The sequence below is a fragment of the Prunus mume genome, linkage group LG2, assembly GCF_029339155.1.
Source record: "Prunus mume cultivar Tortuosa linkage group LG2, ASM2933915v1, whole genome shotgun sequence".
In the NCBI taxonomy this organism is placed as follows: Eukaryota; Viridiplantae; Streptophyta; class Magnoliopsida; order Rosales; family Rosaceae; genus Prunus; species Prunus mume.
In genome coordinates this window covers 35,206,724-35,222,585 of record NC_142699.1, presented here as the reverse complement: position 1 = coordinate 35,222,585, position 15,862 = coordinate 35,206,724, and the positions used below count along the sequence as shown (strand labels likewise).

Here is a 15,862-nt window from a genome sequence, read left to right as displayed (position 1 = left end):
TGGCACCAGCTAAATTATTCCATCAAAGAGATGAGGACAAAAGCATTATTATATGTATGCACGCCTATATATTATATAATTGACAGTGTGTGAACTATAGGGACACTCTGAAACCACCCACAGAAGTTTATGAAGAACTGGAAAACTCAATTATCCAAATAGTAAACAAGACTATAATCTTATTATTGCAAATGATTCCAGCATTTTTGTTTTTGACAGTTTTTGAAAGTAACTTCTGACTCAACTCACCTTGAACATTTGAATAATGATTCTTGTACAATCTTTCTTTTCTTATGCACAAAATCAACTTCCAGAACAATTTTGTATAAAGATAGTTTGTGGAAGAATCAAGATTCAGACATAAAATTTTGCTGTCCACTTTTTTGTATCAGCAACATTAGTGTCCTTCACCAGTACTTCCACTTTCCCATAACCAAGCTATCCTCTCCTCTTCATCCCAGAATGCCAATTCATTGTGACACTCAAAGCCACCTGCCCAACCCCAACTGAGCCATTCATCATCAAAGGCTGAATTCAATGATGATGAGAAAGAGTTCCAATCTACGCCTCCACTTTCTGCATTTGAGCTCCAGAGACTTGTACTCTCCCTACCCTCACTCTTGGTCACTTCATCTGTAATATTACCCTCCATGATGATCCCATCTTCCCTCTGCTCCTTAAATCCAACATTCCCACTTGGATCCACAACCCCACTTTCCAGCCCCATAATTTCACTTTCTACATATTCACATAGACCCAAGACCTCCTTTTCTCCATTATTATCTCCACTTAAAACAGTTGAACTAGTAATGTTTACTTTATTCCCAAGGCATAATTCTGCACCCTCTTTCTGATCACCACAATGGTCCAAATTAATCCTTTCTGTACTGTCCAAACAAGAACCTTTCAAACCCCACATTCTTATTGCCTCATCTCCTTTCTGGTTTTCCCTGGCTGATGGCTCAAGTTGAAGCACTACATGATCAGCAATATTGGTACCACTCTGCTGAGGCTTTGCTTGTGATCTTTGGGGAGATGGGGACAATACATTCTTGTTCTTGTTCATGATAGATGATCTGTTTGCTCGAGCAGCAGCTCTACGGTCCTTGAATGAAGCAGCTGTCTTCTTCCCAACATTCGTAATGGTGGGCAGATAATCGTTTCCCAGATTGGTAAAGGTGTAAATTTTTCTACTCAAATGAGAGTTCCAGTAGTTCTTTATCTCGTTGTCTGTTCTTCCTGGTAAATGAGCGGCTATGAATGACCACCTGCAACAGTTTGCTCAAATTTTAGTAATATAATGATCCAATTGAATTATATCTCAATATGTAACAACTACTTGATCATTGGTTTCTTTTCTTGAATAGTTAAAAAGGAGGAAGTGAGCATTACAAATTTGACTCAGCATTTTATTCAATAATATCCAATGGCCAGAAGTACCAGTGCCTGTGATTTTCGCAATCACAAGATCCTATAAATATAGCAATGTGGTCTCCAGTTCATAGTTTAACGACACAAACATGCTATGTGGCCGGACTGCCCCAAGAAAAGAAAAAAACATAATGCTTCTTTGAGCTCCTCTCGGTTGTGTTCCTAACCATCCTTACTAAAATCAGCAGTTCTCTAGAGGAGGGATCCCAAAAAGAAATTAAGAATTTGATTAACATCCCTCAAATATAAATCCTTTTCGACATCGGCAATATCACAGTGCAGCCATAATCAAGTAATTAATCAAATCAATGTTAGCAGAATTGTAGATCGATGGACATTGATAACAGTTGTCCCAATTAACACAAATATTAGAGTCTCTAGAGAGCTTGAATCCAGCTTAGCATAACCAAGTTGAAAAATGGTTCTATAAGTATCAGGCTGCCGGATCTCTCCCGTTCAAAGAAGGGATCTCAATAAAATTAGAACTCACAAACTAAGAACGAATTGAGGATGGTTATATTCATATTTTCTGAGCATAGATATATTATACAGAAAAAAAAGCTGGCCAAAGAGAGCTATATAAAAAGATAATTATATAATTAAAAAATGAATACCTATTACCCAAAGCAGTGTGTAACTTAACAATGGTTTCTTCCTCCTCAGCAGTGATGTTCCCTCTCTTCAAGTCAGCCCTCAGATAATTTGTCCACCTCAGTCTGCAACTCTTCCCACACCTTAGCAATCCTTCATATCCCACACAAACACATTGAGTTGTGTATATTTACAACCAAATGAAGACACATTGGGAATAATGTATAAAGGATCCCTTATTGTAAAAATCTTTCAAGCATAGATAGCTACTATATATATATATATATATATATATATGAATATTTAGACCTGCATTAATGGGTAAAGATCTCCAAGAGCCTTCTCCATGAAGTTGAATGTAGTTGGTCAAGATTTCGTCTTCTTCAGCTGTCCATCTTCCTCTTTTGAGCCCAAGTTTCTCACAGCATGGTGCTCTTCCCATCTCTCTATGAGAATTGAAAGAGAGGCAAGGCACATATACAGCAGTTATAGTTGTGCGCGTGACGCTTCTCTCGTGTAGTATTAAATATTAATAATATTAATCTTTGCATAGCATAGGAGGAGTTAATGTAGACGTACGTGCGGTGGCTAAGTGTTCTTCGTGTCCTCACTCGGTTGATTTGTCGGGCCACAAGTACTAGTTAATTAGTGATCAAACTCTATGCTTAAGGAGAAAAGCTTATGTAGGGCTTAACCCGTTTCCAGCAGTGCTGAGTGGTACAACATTTCAGTCGTTTCCGCAGTGCTAATGGTACAACATTTTAGGTATTTCCTGCAGTTCTGAGTACCTACAGGATTTAAGTAGGCTCATCAAAACTTAGACTTTGATTTGAGATGTGAAAAAATAAAATAAAATAAAAATGCTTTAAATTTAGTATATGCACAATGATAAAGACGTTGCCCCTAAAGGAGGGTGGGATAAAAAAAATCCCACACAATTCATTCAATTGTTCATAGCCTTGTAGCCGATATGAAGCGCACACGCACAGGCCCTTCATTTTCTCTTCCAACTTTGTAGCTAGCAGACCCTTGGAACCTAAAAGAAAATGCCGTCTAGAATACTTTTTGACAATTTCAGTGGTCCAATACATTATTATTTATTGCATAGGTTTGGCCAAACAATGGATCCCTATATATAATTATATATACACATGCTTAGCTTGCTGGATACTTGTAGGTTTATTTCTTCTTCTTCTTTATATTTCTAACCCAAGAAAACACAAAACGCAGCATGCATGTACGTTCACCATAGAGTTTTCAAGGCTTGGTTTGGTCTTATTTATATTTTCTGACCCCATGCATGAAAAGACTCATGATTTTTTTGCCCTATGCTCTGGAAATGTGTAGAGATAGAGGCTTTAAGCCGTTTTCACAGATTTGGGGTAGAGATTTAACTGTGACAGCTAACCTAATAAATAGGATTTTTGTGCTTTGGCAAATGGCAAGGTTGAATCTCAACACATTAATAGATTTTAGGGACCATCACCTCAGAATGTCAATGTCATTCGTAGCAAAAATTAAATTGGATCACATGCACTGTTGATCAATATTCAAGCAGGCAGAGCCATTAAAGTTACCATTTATCAGTCTCAAATTTCTTCTTCTTCAAAGTTAAAAAAATATATGAGCTCATTTTCCATAACCGTTCCCGTTGCGATTTAACTGAGGGAGAGGAAGGAGATGGTCCACCAGCAACCCTATCATAGTATAGTAATAAGTAATTGTCCTTCATGCTACATTTTCAGTCTGTCCAGAATTATAATTTTTTGGGTCAACGAACTGGCCAGAATTGTAGAGTTAGAACCCAAATTGAAGAGTTAGAATCCAAATTCTCATTGAATGATAAAAGATGAGATACGTTCTACCAGTGAAGCTCTGGCTCTGGCTCGGTTCTTGAAGGATAATCAATCCTTCTCCGTTAATGCTAACGGTACTCTTCTATTTATTTTAAAATAATACAAGCGATGTTTAAATTAATCTAATTTACGAGAAGTGGGATTCAAACTGGGGTGCAAGGAGATGGACTCACTGCCTTGACCCACTGGTCTAACTCAGTTCAAGGATAATATATTTACTGATCAAGTCTCACTGTAATAGATAACCATGACCCATAGATGGCCAGCTGGTGACTAAAATGAGTATATGCCTATATTTCCATCAGATAGAGACCACTTGAATTTACAATATCGGTGTTGGATGAAGAGATAATTACTGTTGTGTTTTACATATTTACCAAAGTTAATCTCAACTGGCCGTCACTTAAGGGGACAAAATCCAAAATTCTTACCGCAGATCGACAACATCGATCCTTAAGTTGGAGTTTATAAAGACATGAGAACAATGCTCGTAAATTGGGGTTCCATCCAAAGGCTCTTCATGGGGATGAAACCCACGCTGGTCACAATTTCGAATTACTGATACACCACCTGGGTCCGATAGATGAAATATGCCGTGAGGACTGCAATTACATGGGAGACAAGTTAGCATGCTGATTAATTTATTTCTCAAATAATACATTATCAATTGATTTTCATCAAAAGTTAAAGAAAAAGGAAAAAATAATAAAAACCCTACCTGGATGTATCTGTTGGAGCCATAACGATCGCTATTGCTTCTGGTAACATAATCTGAAAAAACATAGCAACCCTATTATATAGAGTGCAATAGAACCTTGGAGAAATAGAACAAATAAGCAAAGGATATTTTAGTCTAGAATTGGACTGAAAAAAAGTGACATTGCGCTTTACCTGATATGAGTAATGAGTATGCAGATCAACTGATGACATGAAACAGGTCTGCGATGGGTGTGTCTGGCACATCACACAGATATGAAATGAAAATAATGATTACATGTACAAGAACAAGAATAACAAACAATTAATGCCCACTAAGGCTATTGAGACACTTACATGAATCCACCCAAGAGAAAAAAGAGATAATCTGTCTTGAACCTCAAATACTTCTTCCTCATTCAATGTTTGACACTGAGCACAAAACGGAGATCAACATTGTCAATGGAAAATAGACAAAAGCACTCTAAAACAATACATGTGTAAAATTGAGAGATGACAGTCAAAATACTCAAGACATTGAGCTTAGATAAAAATGCTTCTTGGATTCCAAATAATAACATATTAGTAAAAATCTAATGATGTCATCATCAAAAGAAAAATTGGGATATAAGCCATAATCAACCTTAAAACAGCATATGGAAAGGCAATTCATAAGTTAGCATGCGATTTATCCTACCGAATCAGAGGTTGACTCTTGCTTTGGGACTATTAGCGTGGTGATATGGAAAACCTTATTTTTCTGCAGCCACAAGAAACTGAAAGGATAAGAACCAAAAGCATCAACTTATTTAATTTTCTCATAAAAGAGACTGTTATTTTCTCACCAATGAACCAGCAAGAATACCGCACGTCTCTAAATTTTTTTCTGTATTCGTCCTAGCCAATCTCAAGAAATCATCCATCAATTTTACTGGCTGCAAGGTAAATTAAATGACACTGACATCACATTCAAAATAATACGAGGCATTCAACATTAGAAGCGACAAAAAGAATTCCTTAAGATTGTAAATCAACAAGAGAAAGATCAAGTATTACTTTATACAAGAAGGCTCAGCATAGGAAGCTTACAACGTGTAAATGTTGATATGAATTAGAACTTGGCATCCCATCCACAGAAGGTTTGGCAGGTCCTGGTCTTGGATCTGCCACTTTTGATGGAGAAATTGGAGTATATTCTGGCTGCACTCGAGCAAGTACAGGAGGAGGAGAAGGCTGATTGATGACCAATTCGAAAGGATCTTCCCTTATTTCATTAATCAATGAAGGACCTAATTCCTGAGCAGGGCGTGGCCATACACCATCATCCAAGGAGAGCACCGACTCCATTGTAGATTTAATTCCTCCTTGATCACCATCTTTTACAGCCACAATATCATTTTGTACAACCTGATTCAGGCTATTACCATGGATGACACAAAACTGAGTATGTTAGAAACAGCTAAAATTATTAGGGAAATTCTTCAAAGAAGATCAAGCAGACGTTTTCAACTGAAGAATGTCAAGCAACCTATGATCTTTAAATTTATACTGAGAAAGAAGCAAAACATGGAAATAGATATGTGGAAAAGAAGCACAGTTAAAAGGTTTAGACAAGACATGTGAAGTATTGCAGGAAGAACTCACCCTGAATTTTCAGTAGGGATTAGGTCGGTACTGCTTGGATATTGAACCTGCATAGTAGATAGGTTAATGGTATTTTACAAGGTCAGAAATAATAAATTTTTTGAAACCACACTCTTGAAAATTTACCTTAACCTTTGCAGTGGGTCCTAGCCACTGGCCCTGAAGACCATTTGGACCCAAAAATGAGTGTCTAGACAAAGTCTCTTTATTCGGAAGAGGTATATTAAGAGATCTGAAAATTCAAGGAATTGTTGTCATGATTCCCATATCTCAAATCTACAAATTATGGGTATCAGTATACTTTATACGGCCAGAAGAAATTTACTCACAGCTTTTGGAACTGCTTGTCAATTTGTGAAGTATTTGTTGATACCCGTGAATAATCATTATTATACTTCCATGAAGACTGAGATGTCAAGCTAGAAGGCTGCACATGAAAAGAACAAATCAATTCAGTATTTTCATAGTCTCCAACAAACTTCAAATAAACTAGAAATATTACACGGAGACACAACAAGATTATGACAAATCATCTTAAGTGCTTTACAACCCAAATGAATCAATGACCAGAATGAGGACCAACCGAACCAATCCCATAGTATCAACGGAGCATTCAGTACCTGCCTAATGTTTATGCTCAATGAATTATTGTTCACAGGAGGCCATTCTAAAGAAGGTGTTCCCAAACCATATGAAGTGCCTTCTAGGCATTCAAGTTGAGGTAGTTGAGAAACTGCTTGGGCCTCGTTAAGTTTGTTGACTAGGCGTTGGGCTTCTGGCTTTAAAGATTCAAGCTCATCTAGTACATTTAAGAGTTTCTGCAATGATGATACAAAAGCCAAGTGAGAATAGGTTCTTGTATATTAAACATGCGAGAAATAGTAACTTCCTAAAAGGATTAGCATAGTTTACCTTCCTATACATACTTCTCTCTTTAGGAGGAAATGTCTGGTAGTCTCGATGACACGGTATAGTTTCAGACACCAAACTGTAAAATGTTAACAATAAGGTTCCACAACTAAATTTTTTTGCATGCTATCAATTCTATAACATGGAAAATCATCTAATGACCTTCTCAACGTACCTTGAAAATCGGAGAAGTATGACATACAAATCTACAATGTTTTTCTCCTCCCGGTATATACTAGCCTGAGCATTCGAGAAGTATATTTAGGTAAGAAAGAAAACCAGAAAATTTAAACACAACATTAGCTGCAGGATGCTCGTACAATGACTACCCTAATACATACCATTACCATATAACCTAATTAGTTAGGAATGAACAGAAAATTACTTCTTTTTGCTCACTATCCCAATTGAAATCACAAAACCTATTTCTTTCCAAATTGCATACAGAACTCAGCTTCAATGTGAAATTCAGGTTCAAAATTCAGGGTAAATGGGGAGTCTTAGAACTAAAAAAAACCCTTAAATAGTTGATTTCAATAAAAGTGCATCATTTGACACCCTAATGAAGTTCTCCGAAGGTAAATTAGCGTTTCACGATCAAATTAAACTTCAATTACTCTAAAATTTATTACAAACAAAGCGACATAGAATCAAGAGAAAGATAGAAAGAGAAAAAATGGAACCTGTTTGAGGAGATTATCGGCGATTCGAAAGTAAAATCGGAGAGGGTAGCGATTATCGATCTCAACTTTCCGAGCCATTGAATTGATGTTGATCTTCATCTTCTCCGGTGACGAATGCCAGCAACTCTCACGGTATCGCGCACAGAGTTTCAGCGAGGGAAAGGGAGGATCAATGTTCTGAGCGTGTGCGTCAAGTCAAAACTCGGTCGTTTTGGATGGAGAAGCTTTTTGTTTGTCTATGTCGACATGGTGAGGTTACTTACTGAGGTACAAAAAAGTCGGTTGACCAAAAAAAAAAATGTAACATAAAAGTTTGGAGAAACTACAGTAAATCCCCAACCTATAGAGTCATCTACGAGTTCATATTCGATTTTGGGGACATTTATTAGTACATACTCAACGTAGCAGAAACCCCAAATCCCACACAAACTCAAAACTAACTTCAAAAACACAAATTAATGAAAAAAAATTTAAAATTTAGAGAGAATATACCTTTTGGAAAGATTGAGAGTGAGTGAGAATGAGAGAGAGAAGTGAGCGTGAGAGAATTAGAGAAGATAGTGATAGAGAGATGAGAGATTAAGTGAGAGGAGTGAGCGTGAGAGAAAGGGTGGGATTTGGGGAGAGGGAAAGAGAGAGGAGAGGTAAGAATAGAGAAAGGCATTGAGAAAATGGTGGAGGAGTTATTTTGGTTTTAAAAGCCGTATCACTTTGTGCAACGAAAAATATTGTTGGTCACAAAGTTTTACGTGACAAAAATATTGGAATATTTGTCGCAAAGTCTAAAAAATTATAAACAAAAACAAAACAAATTCCGTGATCCAATTTTTGGTACCCAAATTTTTAAATTTTTGAGCGAGAAAAATACATATCGGTCGTGCAAAGTCTAAAAATTATATAAAAATTCCGCGTCCATTTTTGGTACTCCGCCAAATTTTTGCTTGAAAAATATATATTGGTTGCACAAAATTTTGAGCTACAAAATTATTGGTCACTCAAAGTCTAAATTTTTTCAAAAAATTATAATCCCGCGTCCCACTTTGGTATCCGCCCAAATTTTTAGAGTTTTGCGCGACGAATTGTTGGTCGCACAAACTTTTAAGAGACGAACAATTGGTTCGTAGCACAATATTGATAAAAATAATTATTATGAATAATAAAAAATAAAATAATTTTATTTTACGATTTAAAATATAAATAAAGTTAAAGTACTTAATAAATATATATATTATTCAATTTCTTAAGTGTTATACGTACAAAATAAATAAATTTAAAGCTACTTAATAAATAGAGAGTTTCACTAAAACACCCAAAATGGGAGCTGAAATTATAAAAAAACTCAATACCCAAAACACTTTATAAACACACCCAAAACTCATCATTACACACCCTCAAAACCCATTTATAAACACACCCAAAAAATATACAATTGTTGACTTTGGGGTTGATTTTGGGTGTGTTTCTATGTTTAAATAGTTTTTGGGTTTTTTTATAAATACATGTTTAAGATTGGATTTATTTATAAATTTGTATAATAAATATATATATATACACACACCATTCAACGATCCAACCATCAGACTTGTTTGTATATACTTCAAGATCGTATACCCCAAAAATCGCAAAAAACAAACATTCAGAGATCTAGTAACATGACAAAACTTTTTGATAGTTATAAATGAAAAATCACGATTCAACAATTATTTTAACTCCGATTTTGATTATTTTTTTACAGCTACACTCCTTGACCCCATATGAATACAATGACTAAATTTGATCTTCAATTTAAAATGTTTACACTAATGGATATTACAAAATCTTATGTTATATGTAACGAAATTATAAATAAACTCTTAATTGTTAGTGAATATATTGTTTTGATGGCATACGCATTCTACGAAACTAGTTTCAACGATCCAACTGTCAAACTTGTTTGTTTATACTTCGAGATTATATACGCCAAAAAAAAAAATTCAAAGATCAAGTAATGGGAGAAAACGTTTCGATAGTTATAAATGAAAAAAAATACTAAAAATTTCAGAATTTTTTTTAAAATAAATACAGTCATATTCTTCACTTCCCACACCAAAACTCTATACAATTCGTTTCCTCATATCTCATGTGAATAGTGGTTGTCATGGCAATGGGTGGAAACACCACAAGCCCTTTACAATGGCTGCCACTATTCACATGAATAGTAACAGCCCTTGCCCTTGCCCTTTACCATGACAAATAAGCGGAAGTGCTCTTACGAACGCTATAACTTTAGTATATTGGACTATACAATAACACAATGTTTAGCGGAGTCTTTTCTTTTCATTCTCTTTTTTTTTTTTTTTTAATACATTAACAAATCAGAGTGTAATCGCCTATTCATTTTGAGAACACTTTACGCCTGCATCTATATAGTATATGTAAATGTTGTTTAGTTTCAACAGATGGGAGAAAAAGGCAAAAGTGAGCACATTAATTAGTATATTTATCTTTTATTATAATGCATATGGTATTAGGGTAACATTGACAACACTATTATGTTATGTTATGGGGGAAATTATAGCATTATACATCCTAGAACAGCAATCCATTCCCCATGATCATCACCACAAGCCCAATTAGAATCTGGTAATTTGCAGCCTTGTATGCCTTGCTTCCTTCAGCTTTGATGTGCTCAGCCACATCGAATTTTCCTGCACCATGCAAATCAATGGCAGATTATAAATATGTAACATCTGACAATAAACCAGAACCAAAAAGTATAATCTCTTGCTGCAAAAAGGCTACCTCTTTCTTCGCCGTAGCCACATGCGGCCCGAATCGTATCTCTAACATCTTGCACCGTGGCCTTGTTGTAGAACAGGAAGTTGCTCAAAATGTTATCAACACAGTCGAGCACAAGGTGTGTTTCTTGCAGACATGGACCGTTGCAGTACTCGTCAGTTTTTGCTGCTGGCACTTCGAGATCTCCGCTCTCATTCAATCTGTAAGACTCTTCACAGCTGCTGTACACCTGAAACAATTTTCCCAAATATGGAGATAACCGAAAACAAATGACGAATTTTCTAGCATTTTTAATGACCAATTTAGTATTATAAATATGTTCTTCTGACTTACATATTTATCATTGAAACACAGCAAGGCTTTGGCAACAATTTGAGCTGGATCCTGCCCTGCAGAGCCTATTTGATCTGGCACATCACCATTTTCAGGTGTAAAATCATCTGCCATCCCTGTCAGATTTTATGCCAAAAAATAATTTAAGTAATATTTTTCATTTTTGTGGGAAAAGAAAAGAGGCAGGAAATTAATATATGTTTCTCTGTTACATTAACGCATATATATATATACCTATTTCGCAGCAGAAAGCAGAGAGGTAGATGAAAGCTGCAGCTAAAACTGAGAGTTGGCTTATTGTTAATGCCATGACAGCAGCTTGCAAACTACAGAAAACTCTCTTGGATGAGAATTTCGCTACTGTTGGAGAAAAATCGAAATGTCCAGAGCAATATAATGGCAGCTGCTAAACGCCCATTTTAATATATGACCAACCTGGTGCCTACCATGGTACTTTTGACTGATTGAGCATGTCATAAATGTATGGAAAATGTGATGAAAATAGTTGGTGAGTTTAAATGGAAAAGGAAAACCGATTGATGAGTTTGGTGTCTATAATGGGTAAAATTTTTGGAGGAATGCAGAGGACTAGAAGGGAGAGAGCGGTTGGCGTACAAGTCACCCACTTTCACTAGCTGAGGACTTTCTCCTGGAGTGTTAGAAATCAAACCTAAAAATGTTCCTTGGCTCTGTACCTTGCCCTACAAGTAAAGATTGCGTTCCATGAGAGATTAATTACTTTGATGTTTAATTCACGGCCTAAGCAATTCCATAAACAAAGGCATTATATTGGTATTGAGACATATGGCAAATTGGCAATGAGTTACTGCTAGTGTAATTGTATTAGTGGTTAAGCACATAAGGATTAACCAAACCTCAAGGCAAAATGTGGAAAAAATTGATCTACTTTCTACCACTTTCTTTTCTCTTTTCTTTTAGCGTGAATATATAAATTTCTTGTAAATGTAGAATATTTTTGTTCGTTTAGCTATTCATCAAATTGGACAGACTAGTTATTGGTCTAGTAGTGTTTCTCTTCTCAATGTTGTAAGTGATGGAAAAACAACAATCAGTGACTAATTAAAACAATTATATAAACAGAATTTATAGTAAACTGTAATACATAATACAATATATAAACAATAAACGAAACTGACTTGGATTCGAGATAGAAGCTTGCAGATTTGATGCAATGTCCTAAAGACAGTAATTTCACCCCTTTTCTATATTGAAGGTATAAGGCCTTGTTTGAAGGTATAAGGCCTTATTTTTTAAGCCCAAATTGCTTCCACTTGGCCCACTTCCATTTACTAAATGTGATACTTCCACACTTATAAAGACCTCATTCTTTCTACTTTCTACCAATGTGGGACTAAGGTTCTTGAATTTCATTCAAACTTCCAACAGTAAGATGTTCTAAACTCAAAACTCTATTTCCGATTGATAAAACAAAAACAAAAACTGATTAAACCAGGTTTCATTGTATTTTAGAGATACATCTGCATCTTTTGCACATTGATTAAACTAGTTATGGGGGCAAATATTGTCGTAAACAAAAAGTTTGTGCAAAATGCCCTTCAAGCATTCATGGTTTCCCACCAACGTCTGCATAAGTTCACATTTACTTTTGGTTATGGATGTACAAAACTAGCCAAGAAATAGAGCAGATCAAATGTTTGAGGGGAACACTATTCTTATTAAAAGCTAATTGAAATTTATTACACAGATCAGCCAATTCTAATGCTTATATTATAACTTTGTCATGAACATGAATCCTCTGAACACAACAAACTACTTTGAGCCCTCAATGAGTCTGTATGCTCCCTGCAACACATAAACCAAAAGAAAAAAAGAATTAATAACCATTAAGAGGAGATTAATTAATACTATAACCAGTATAACATATTAATGAAGACTGCATTTCGGACCTTACTGGGGCTATATATCATGATCAGATGTACAGGCAGGTCTCCTTGGAGGGAGCTGCTGGTGTGGCGTTCTCTGCAAATCAAAATTACTTTCTTTATTGTTGACTTTAAAATAAATCAAAATCAAAATGTATCGACCTATTTGATCCGATGCGCAGTTATAAACCAACTAGCTCATAGTCTAGTAGTTAAAATTTTTTGTACCTGCAGTTTTGGCCGTAAGGTCTCCACGGCTGCTGTTGATTTTGGATTCACCCCTGCACCTTGCTGTTCCACATCCATGAATTTTTTAAAAAAAAAATTACAAAAGACGGAAAAATAAAAGGGTAAAAGAAAAGTTTTTTTCATTTTTGTGGGGATTAATACCTTGCATAGTGCCCAATCTGCTGAATCAAAGAAGGCACGTTCATGATCCTACACACAAGAAATTGAGAGTTTTGTTCTTTACATTTTAATGCAATACACATGAAGTGACTGAACTTTGAAATGTTAATTAATTTACCTTCGAAATTAAAGGCTTCTTCTTTGGCGCAAGTCCTCCATATTTCTGGACAACTGTTGACGCCTGCAATTAAAACGAAAAAGAAAACTGCCTTAGTCAATAGAGAAAAGTGAGCATTTATCTAGACACACTTGGTAAATTACACAAGAACAGTTTAGAGGGTAAATGATCAATCATCCAAATAAAATATTTTAGTGTTATTATTGTGGATCATCGGACATTTTTTTCTCGGATGTATGAATAAATACTCTTAATTATATATATATATATATATTTGTCACTTGAACTATAAGCCCACTGTGAACTCAAAAATCCTTTTAGAATATGCGTTTCATAGAAAACCCTATGGATCAAGATTCATGGCCTTTGAACCCAAAAAAAAAATATCATGGCCCATAAATTATAAATATGGTTTGATGGGCAGTGTGTGGCGGTTAGCAATCAATGGTCCTTAGGGGCAGGCCTGAATCAATCAACGATCGAAACAGCCCAACTCTTTGGCTATGGCTGGTCAACACAAAAAGTCAGCAGGAGCAGCGGCTAGAGCTGTTGTAGTCTACGATCATTTTCATACTTGCAACTACCGTAGCTGCTGCCGACATTTTGAAAAAAGTAAGGACGTACGTTGGCGGATAGGCATATTCTCCTGTCGTGTCACAACACTAGCCGTTACTTGTCAAAACAATCCTTCACTAATATCCTAAATGTGGGTCCCCTTTTATTTTTTCTATCCTATGCATCCACACACACCCAAATCTAAATTGCATCTTTGGTCCCAAAGCGGTTTGATTAGAAATCACAGATATTTTGGGATCACGCTTACAACCCTCGTATTTGCTTTTGGCACAACACAAGAGCATCTAATTTTATGCTTAATGGGATTAACCAAAAAATTAAATGGTAAGTGAATTTGTAATAGCCTCAAAAATATTCATACACAATCCACTAATATTCATGTTCGTACCGTGCTGTGTTCCATTTTAAACGTGCTGAATTTGTGTCGTGCTGGGCCAACTTGTTCCGTTTGACACTCTACTCAACATCAATGTTTTTCTTTCAAATACTATGACTAATAATCTCTATCTTCAGTCTAATGATTAACCTTCTCAATATTAAAAGAGATTTCAAATTCGAATTCACCATAAAAAGTAAAAAGCCGGACACTTAACGTGAGTTTCAACCTTACTCATTCTCCTGTTTCATAACGAGAAAATAGAGGAAACTGAACTAATTATTTTTTCCTTGACTAAGAAAAAAGAAAGGGAAATGTAGTAAAAACATAATTAGTAAAATATCTGCCACCAACTGAATTTAATTAAAAATAAAGTTTGCAACTGCCTGCCAAGTGTATGTTTGGCCATTGACTCATACAGCAAGGACAGCCGGATATGGCCATCGAAGCTCTTCTTAATTATACATTTGAAGTTTGAACCGACACAATGGAAATTGGAAGTAGTCTGCGGTTGTTAACAACATATATATATATATATATATTCTCCCTGAATTTATTTGTTTTATTTTATTTATGAGCTTAATTTGTCAAAACTCAATATTTTAACAAAACAATAAATGAAAAAGAATAATTAAGGGAGTGTTAAGAACAGAGCACCTCATAGTCTTCTCCTCTGTTGCAATCCGCCATCTTTGGCTCTCCTGCAAGATCATCAATCACACAAATCAAAATCATGGGACCAAAATTAAGAACCAGCAAAACAAAGCAAAGGGTACACAAAATTTGACATCATAATGATGACAATTAAGACATGAAAATTAGAAACAGAAACAGAGGAGCGGGGGGGCTAACAAGAACAATGCAGAAAGATAGCAGAAACCAACGATGGGGCAGGAGGAGTTTAGAGTGGGTTAATAATATATGTGGTTTGTGAATGGCTTTATATAAAGCCCAAAAAGAGAAAAGAGACTATTGGAGAAGGATTGAAAGGGATCTTGACATTACCTTGTGGAAGAGCAAAGTGAGAGATGCAACAGAAATGAGGACAGGTTGCGATGCGAAAAGGAACCCAAGAGAGAGAGAGAGAGAGAGAGAGAGAGAGAATGGGGGTTGAGTGAGAGGGTAAGATAAGAATGTATTTGTATTCATCCCTGTAAGTTGTATCTTAGTATTTAATTTTGATTTAGAGATGTATTTTTCAAACCAATAAAAGTTTATCGACGAGGAGGGAGATACGAACTGGGGACATTTTAAAAGCTAATAAAAACTTAAAATATATGGTAAGTAGATAAAAATTAGAAACTATATCTCTCCAACAAGGTCATACAAGATAGCGTGGTTGGGGTTGAAGTTCATGGAAGGTGGACAAATTCAAATGGGGTAGGAGAGATTAGGAGACTGGAAATTTTGTATACTAAAAAATCATCATAAAATTTAGAAAATAACCAAAATAAAAAATATAGATATGGATAACTATTGGGCTTGTTGGGATATCACCATCGGTTGGTCCTTTCTAAATTTCTAACACAAACACAAACTTTACTTACCGACAACCACTC

General features: G+C 35.6%; 4 protein-coding genes across 6 annotated transcripts; all 4 read right to left on the bottom strand.

Moving 5' to 3' along the window:
• Positions 1-157: 157 nt before the first annotated feature.
• MYB111 (myb domain protein 111) lies at positions 158-2,923 on the bottom strand. The gene is made up of 4 exons (XM_008225113.2): positions 2,602-2,923; positions 2,332-2,468; positions 2,046-2,175; positions 158-1,268 (listed from the first exon to the last, which is right to left on the bottom strand). The coding sequence occupies exons 2-4, from the start codon at positions 2,462-2,464 to the stop codon at positions 398-400; spliced, it is 1,134 nt and encodes a 377-aa protein (XP_008223335.2). The 5' UTR covers positions 2,465-2,468; positions 2,602-2,923; the 3' UTR covers positions 158-397.
• A 1,225-nt stretch (positions 2,924-4,148) lies between these two features.
• Positions 4,149-8,053, bottom strand: AMSH3 (associated molecule with the SH3 domain of STAM 3). Its single transcript, XM_008225077.2, has 14 exons — positions 7,811-8,053; positions 7,303-7,367; positions 7,131-7,206; positions 6,839-7,036; positions 6,548-6,645; positions 6,345-6,450; positions 6,219-6,265; positions 5,664-5,991; positions 5,420-5,509; positions 5,272-5,334; positions 4,932-5,006; positions 4,770-4,832; positions 4,597-4,649; positions 4,149-4,480 (listed from the first exon to the last, which is right to left on the bottom strand). Exons 1-14 carry the CDS (start codon positions 7,907-7,909, stop codon positions 4,306-4,308), a joined length of 1,536 nt encoding a protein of 511 aa, XP_008223299.2. The 5' UTR covers positions 7,910-8,053; the 3' UTR covers positions 4,149-4,305.
• A 2,215-nt stretch (positions 8,054-10,268) lies between these two features.
• Positions 10,269-11,360, bottom strand: LOC103323116 (Glycine-rich protein family). The gene is made up of 4 exons (XM_008225079.2): positions 11,156-11,360; positions 10,922-11,037; positions 10,592-10,817; positions 10,269-10,497 (listed from the first exon to the last, which is right to left on the bottom strand). Exons 1-4 carry the CDS (start codon positions 11,229-11,231, stop codon positions 10,379-10,381), a joined length of 537 nt encoding a protein of 178 aa, XP_008223301.2. The 5' UTR covers positions 11,232-11,360; the 3' UTR covers positions 10,269-10,378.
• Positions 11,361-12,596: 1,236 nt separating this feature from the next.
• Positions 12,597-15,508, bottom strand: LOC103323118 (cAMP-regulated phosphoprotein 19-related protein). Of its 3 annotated transcripts, none has more exons than XM_008225081.3 (7): positions 15,309-15,508; positions 14,961-15,004; positions 13,352-13,414; positions 13,216-13,263; positions 13,054-13,116; positions 12,855-12,922; positions 12,597-12,745 (listed from the first exon to the last, which is right to left on the bottom strand). In XM_008225081.3, exons 2-6 carry the CDS (start codon positions 14,991-14,993, stop codon positions 12,860-12,862), a joined length of 270 nt encoding a protein of 89 aa, XP_008223303.2. In that variant the 5' UTR covers positions 14,994-15,004; positions 15,309-15,508; the 3' UTR covers positions 12,597-12,745; positions 12,855-12,859. The 3 variants fall into 3 exon arrangements, with proteins under 3 accessions (XP_008223303.2, XP_008223302.2, XP_008223304.2); XM_008225080.3 differs by having other exon boundaries at positions 12,850-12,922; positions 15,309-15,485; XM_008225082.3 differs by lacking the exon at positions 15,309-15,508 and adding an exon at positions 15,156-15,270 and having other exon boundaries at positions 12,850-12,922.
• Between the last annotated feature and the right edge of the window lie 354 nt (positions 15,509-15,862).

Bases quoted from the DNA above. Each gene is read 5' to 3' on its own strand.
- MYB111 (XM_008225113.2), bottom strand. From the start codon at position 2,464: ATGGGAAGAGCACCATGCTGTGAGAAACTTGGGCTCAAAAGAGGAAGA. The intron at 2,176-2,331 runs GTCTAAATATTC...TGGGATATGAAG, and splicing joins ATCTTTACCCATTAATGCAG to GATTGCTAAGGTGTGGGAAG. The intron at 1,269-2,045 runs GTATTCATTTTT...AAACTGTTGCAG, and splicing joins CACACTGCTTTGGGTAATAG to GTGGTCATTCATAGCCGCTC.
- AMSH3 (XM_008225077.2), bottom strand. From the start codon at position 7,909: ATGAAGATCAACATCAATTCAATGGCTCGGAAAGTTGAGATCGATAAT. The intron at 5,510-5,663 runs GTAAGCTTCCTA...TTTACCTTGCAG, and splicing joins CATATCAACATTTACACGTT to CCAGTAAAATTGATGGATGA. The intron at 4,481-4,596 runs GTAGGGTTTTTA...ATGTAATTGCAG, and splicing joins GCTCCAACAGATACATCCAG to TCCTCACGGCATATTTCATC.
- LOC103323116 (XM_008225079.2), bottom strand. From the start codon at position 11,231: ATGGCATTAACAATAAGCCAACTCTCAGTTTTAGCTGCAGCTTTCATC. The intron at 11,038-11,155 runs GTATATATATAT...AAAATCTGACAG, and splicing joins TGCTTTCTGCTGCGAAATAG to GGATGGCAGATGATTTTACA. The intron at 10,818-10,921 runs GTAAGTCAGAAG...AAATTGTTTCAG, and splicing joins TGTGTTTCAATGATAAATAT to GTGTACAGCAGCTGTGAAGA.
- LOC103323118 (XM_008225081.3), bottom strand. From the start codon at position 14,993: ATGGCGGATTGCAACAGAGGAGAAGACTATGAG. The intron at 13,264-13,351 runs GTAAATTAATTA...TCTTGTGTGTAG, and splicing joins AGAAGCCTTTAATTTCGAAG to GATCATGAACGTGCCTTCTT. The intron at 12,923-13,053 runs GTACAAAAAATT...TTTGATTTGCAG, and splicing joins CCTTACGGCCAAAACTGCAG to AGAACGCCACACCAGCAGCT.